This window comes from Lactuca sativa, chromosome 6 (assembly GCF_002870075.4).
Source record: "Lactuca sativa cultivar Salinas chromosome 6, Lsat_Salinas_v11, whole genome shotgun sequence".
Classification (NCBI taxonomy): Eukaryota; Viridiplantae; Streptophyta; class Magnoliopsida; order Asterales; family Asteraceae; genus Lactuca; species Lactuca sativa.
In genome coordinates, this window is record NC_056628.2 from 137,390,088 (window position 1) to 137,396,472 (window position 6,385).

At 33.0% G+C, this 6,385-nt stretch overlaps 1 protein-coding gene across 1 annotated transcript; it reads left to right on the top strand.

Annotated features, from left to right (window-relative positions):
• Positions 1-3,796: 3,796 nt before the first annotated feature.
• LOC111882510 (uncharacterized) lies at positions 3,797-6,151 on the top strand. The gene has a single exon (XM_023878872.2). It carries the CDS (start codon positions 3,797-3,799, stop codon positions 6,149-6,151), a length of 2,355 nt encoding a protein of 784 aa, XP_023734640.2.
• Positions 6,152-6,385: the final 234 nt, after the last annotated feature.

Genomic DNA, 6,385 nt, shown 5'->3' on the forward strand with positions numbered 1-6,385 from the left:
CTTAAAAAATATGGCAACGGAAGACTTTAATTTTGAAGTAACATAAACATTTTATACCCACCAAAGATCTTCTTGCAAGTTATAGAAAGATTTAAACACCAACCAAAGAAGAGGTTAAGAAATAACTACATTTGTAGTCTTTTGGGTCCTCTTGGGAGGCCTGGAAGTTGATGAAGAATGTGGAACCTTTGAAACACCAACAATGACTCAACTTGATGTAGATGCTAGTCCAAAACTCTTAAACTCTTAAGCTTAAAGTTCATAACCAAAGTATGAACTTCAAGAGAGTATAAATGCAAGTAATCTCCAAGTCTTCAAAGCAAAACTAGAGAGAAGAAGAGGAACTTTCGGCCATATGCCTCAAGGAAGGAATGAGCACTCTTGCCAAATGCAAGCCCTCTTATTTATATGCATAAAGTGAAGTTATTAACCATTAGTCATTAGCACTTTAAGAAAACTTGTCCCTATTGTCATAAACATGTCTCACATATCTTTAAAGTATGATTAGACAAGTCATACACATCTTTTTTTATGCATATCTCGAAAATTAGATAAAGAAGAAGAAAGTTAGTTTAAATTTTATAAACTCAAGGTTTATAAAATATAAACTTTGTCTTTTAAGTAAAAGACAAAAGGTATTCAACTAGTCCAAAAAGTTGTGCATGACTTATTAATTCATACCATATGAAATAATATAATGTTATTTGCTAATGAAAATAATTATTTCAATGAAACAAATAATTTCCAATTTAATTATAAGAGTTTTATTGAATATTTATTAAAATCAATTTCTAATAAATAATAAATTGTATCAAGTTGTTGTTAGTGTAACCCGTTAGTATCATATGTTATTTAGCAATATCACTTTAATATGACTCTTGAGAATACTAGATCTTTCATGCCTTTGTCTGTCCATTGAGTTGTTTTGTGTAAAACACTATTTAGCATTTCAAATTGACAATGTGGGGTTGAAATGGAAATTTGTTTTCCATTTTGGTTAGTCCTACCTTTTTCGGACTATGAATCGTAGTTTTTTGAACATGTTTTCCTGTTTTGGCATGCCTTGCTGATCTGATCTTCTAGAAGATGTTTTTAGGTGGTCAACGAATGTTGCCTTTTTTGTAATTACGTTTTCTTCCGCTTTCATCAAAGATGTGTTTTTAAGAACAACATGGTTATTTATGGGATATCCGGTTGGGTTGACAACCTTTCAAATTCAGTTGGGTCATGCGTCAATACAGCGTGCAAAACACTATAGGTGAACAAAAGGGAGGGTATGGACACGCTACAAGCGTAAGACCAAACTTTAACTCATTCAACTTTTTGTCAATTTTGATACAAAATAAATAGTTTTTTTTTCTGATGAAATTGTTGGTTGTGTTAGACCTTTTTTTAGAGATGCATCAATTTAGATTACATATGTTATGAAACCTTTTTATATGTTTATTGGTTCTTAGGTGGTGACATTGCATTAGAAAATTCATTTTCTATACGTTTTTATATGATTGGACATAGAGCAACCAATTTAAAATTGACAAAATTCTAATATATTACATGTTTGATTGTCAAAGGAATTGGATTGCGAAGGAGGAGTAATGAAAACCTTGAATGGTGGTATCTGTAGGTTTATGTCATAATTGAATTCTGTAAACTTTGATAATCACACGTGTCATATAATGCATTTTATGTCGGATTTTGCAAACCAACATACCTTGATTTCTTGTCATCTTAGGTTAAGGGGAATCCTTACAAGTGAATTGTGAATGAACATGAGGTCACGTAGGTATTTTACCATTCCACAACTAATCCATTAGGTTGTGGAAATGGTGTTCACCGGTGGATATGTAGTGAAAGAGGCAAAAAGAAGAGAGAGAAAGAGAGAAAATGTGTGATCGTTGTTGTTGTTTGCTTCTTATTGGTAGTCTTCATTCGTCTTCGTAGAGACTCCAAAGCCAAACCACCGAAAATTGGGGTGGTGTTCACACATCCTTTGGGCTGCAACATAGGCTTTCATACGTGACTTGAGGCTCCATTCTGGATAGCCTTAAACAAGAAAATTATCAATTTTTGAAGTGACATGATATCATTTTGGAGTGTAAAAATCGGTGACCCGACTTTCTTAAACGACCTATGACAGTAAGTCAATTATTGAAATAAAGAAAATGGTGGCGAAAATTCTCTCAATAATGCAGATAAGATATCGAGTTTTCATGCCCCACAAATTTTGGTAGACTTTTTTTTTTTTTGTGTGTGTGTTGTGGACATGTCTCAAACGATGAAAACCAAGATAGTTGTGTGGTTGTGTTTGTAATGTGCAGGATTGAAGTTGTTATCATGATTTAATGCTCTAACAGTGTTACATGTAATATATGGTTAAATCATTTGAAATATAATGGTACACACTTACGTTGTTATGGACTTATAGTGTCTACGTCTTTCAATATCTAAATAATATATTTATTTGAAATCCAAAAATCACTTTCACAAAATAAAGTTTTCCATGTGCATGTCGATCTGACACTCATGGTCCAATTTAATCATACATGGAAAGGCCAAGATTAATTTAAATACTCTACTACAAAATTGTCATCTTTTAATTTTTAGGTTATGTTTGGTGTATAAAGCTAACCGATAAAAAATGACGTTTGTAAATTAGTAGAAAAGACATAGAAGACAAAAGAAAATATTCTTCATTAAAGTTAGTTGGAAGATATAAAAAAACATAAAATGATATTTAAAAGAATGTGGTTCCTTAATAACTTTAACGGGTATATTTGAAAAAAATTAAAAAAAAAAAAAAAACTCCTAAAATACTAGTGTAAATAGCCGTTTAAAAAGTTATGTTATAAGCTATTTTTTGGTTTATTAAACATTACAACTTAAAAAAATCGAAAAATAAATTAATTTATCAGTTAGCCGTGACACGGCAAACATAACCTTAGAGGCATATTTATAAAGTATCATATTCATATATCAAATATTGTGACGTCAGCCCACTTGATTACGACCAATGGCGGAGCCACGTTGGGGCCAGAGGGAGCCCAGGCCCACCCTCAGATTATTAATTTTTTTTTGTTTTTTTACTAGCCCAAATAGCCAGGCCCACTCTTGTCGCTTTCATTAGTCTGAACCCCAAATCCCATTAGATCAAATTAGCGGGAAATTAGATGGAGAAAAAGTGCGATCAAGCAAGTAAGACAACCAGGCATCGTCTTCTAAATTTCTAATTCTCTTAATTGAAGTTTGCGATCGAGCAAGCAAGCAAAGCAACAGGTTATTGACTTATTGTATGTAAATATTTTATATTTTCAAAGAATTTAGGGTATACTTTTGTTGTATATGTCGGCAGCAAAGCAATTGGGATTCCATTAATTTGTTTATTTAGAATTGGAGTAGATACGATTCCTATGATCCTATTATTTATTGTATAAATTATGTTATTTAGATTATGGGAAAAGATATAGCAACTGATCCCCACCATTTGTTTATTTAATTCCTTTTGTTGCACACTTGTATACAGTACACTTGTCCATGCTGTGAAAAGAGAAAGTCACAACTCACAGTGTAAATATACTTATCTTTTAATTGTTATCTCTTGCTTTTTTGATGTTTGAATATACATATTTGTTAATTATTATATCTTTCTTTCTTTTTTCTCTGCAAACATATGAACAGACCAAGTAGAACCTATATTTCCTTTTTATTTTTCTATTTAGTTATTGTATTTATTAGAAGAAACAAGTCTTATTTTTCATTAATTACTTATTATTTATTAATCACTTATCATTCAACAGGCATGGAGAAATATTTAACAAAGAGAAAATTTTCGGATTCATCAGAGGCATCTAATGTTGATTTTTCTAAACATAGCCGTGTGGAAATCAATTTACCAGATCTTCCCTTAGACCCTGGAATGAGGACTAGGATTTTAGATTATGATCCTAATGTTCGAGATGAAGTTCGAAGAGCATACCTCTTAAAAGGGCCTTGCCAACCTAACTCTCACGAGTTTCCTTACACTCTTTTTGGCAAAAAACCACGAAGATTTAATGTTGCTTGGTTTAATGTTAAAGAATATTCTACATGGCTAGAATATAGTGTAACTCAAAATGCTGTGTATTGCTTATATTGTTATTTATTCAAACCATATGTTGGAGCACAAGGAGGCGGTGACACGTTTGTTAGTGTGGGATTTGAAAATTGGGGACATAAAGAAAAGTTGAATCAACATGTTGGAGGTTTCAAGAGTGTTCACAACCAAGCTTGGTCCAAGTGCAAGGATTTATTGAACAACAAACAACGTGTTGATGTTGCGTTTGCAAAGCATTTAACACAAAGTTCAATAGACTATGATATACGATTGGATGCATCAATTGATTGTATTCGATTTCTATTAAGACAAGGTCTTGCATTTAGAGGACATGATGAAAGTGAAACTTCAGCTAACAGAGGGAACTTTATAGAGTTGTTGCAATTTCTAGCTGATCATAATCAAAGCATTAAAGATGTTACTTTCAATAATGCTCCTTTGAATCTAAAGTTGACTTCACCAGATATCCAAAAAGACATTGTTCATGCAGCTGCAATTGAAACAACGAAGCTCATTATAAATGATATTGGCGAATGTTTTTTCTCTCTCCTTGTCGATGAATCTCGTGATATTTCGCTTAAAGAACAAATGAGTGTTGTGTTGCGGTATGTAGATGTAGAAGGTCGTGTAATTGAACGCTTTCTAGGTATTGAGCATGTCCCAAATACTGCAGCTATTATACTTAAAGAGACACTCGATAATTTGTTTTCAAGACATGGGTTGAGCATCTCCAGTTTGCGCGGACAAGGTTATGATGGGGCAAGTAATATGAAAGGTGAACTTGGTGGTCTTAAAACTTTGATTTTGAATGAAAATGCAAGTGCATATTATATTCATTGTTTTTCTCACCAGCTTCAACTTACTCTTGTAGCGGTGGCAAAAAATAATTCAAAAATCGTTTCTTTGTTTGTGTTGCTAACCAATGTTGTGAATGTTGTTGGAGATTCTTGCAAGCGTCTTGACCGTCTTCGAGAACAACAAGCTTCCAAAGTTATTGAAGCACTTGGTTTAGGTGAAATCATAAGCGGTCGAGGCCTCAATCAAGAAACATTTCTTATCAAACCGGGAGACACACGTTGGGGATCCCATTATGGTACTTTGATAAGTATGATTACATTGTTTCCATCCGTTTTAGATGTTCTTGAGATTATTACGGAAGATGGAGCAACCCCAGAACAAAAATGTGAAGCTGATATGTTAATTAACTCCTTGCAGACCTTTGATTTCATATTTTCTTTGCACTTCATGAAAAAATTATTGGGTATTACGAATGAGTTGTCCCAAGCATTGCAAAGGAAAGATCAAGATATTGTAAATGCAATGAACTTGGTTAGAATTTGCAAGATGCAATTGCAAAATTTGAGGGATAGTGGATGGGATTCTATGCTCACTCAGACTACATTGTTTTGTAAAAAACACGAGATTGAGGTTTGCAACATGGATGCAATGTTCTTACTTCCTGGACGGTCACGACGAAAATATCCAAAGATGACAAACTTACACTACTATCGTGTAGAGTTATTCTACGATGTCATTGATTTGCAACGCACAGAACTAGAGAGTCGTTTTAGTGAGACTAGCACCAAATTGCTTCTTTTCATGGCGTGTCTCAATCCAAATAACTCATTTGCAGCTTTTGATAAAAACAAATTAATTCAGCTAGCTCGTTTATATCCAAATGATTTTTCAGATATGGATTTGGAGATACTTAACGATCAACTAGAAACTTATATTCTCGATATGTTGAATTCGTCAGAGTTTTTGAATCTAAATGGGTTTGGCGATCTTGCACAGAAGATGGTTGAAACAAAAAGGGATAAAGTGTTTTCTATGGTTTACTTGCTCATCAAATTCGCATTGACGTTACCGGTTTCAACAGCAACAGTTGAGATATCGTTTTCCGCTATGAAGATTGTGAAGAACAGGATACGCAATAAAATGGGAGATCAATGGATGAATGATAATTTGGTTGCTTATATCGAAAAAAAGGTTTTTGCGGATGTTGCCAATCAAGATATCAGCAATATGTTTGATAAAATGAAAACTCGTCGACGACCTTAGTGAATTTGTAATCTATATATGTTTGAAGTTTGCGGTTGTTTGATAATTTATATATGTTTCTAGTTTTTGGATGTTTAATAAGTTATTAGGAACACCCTAAAAAAATTTCTTGGCTTCGCCCTTGATTACGACGGATATTTTAACTAACAACTAATTAAGAGGTTATTGATTCAACCACTATAAAGAAAAAAATATATTTACCATTTCAAAAAAAAATCTTTCTTATAAAAGCAT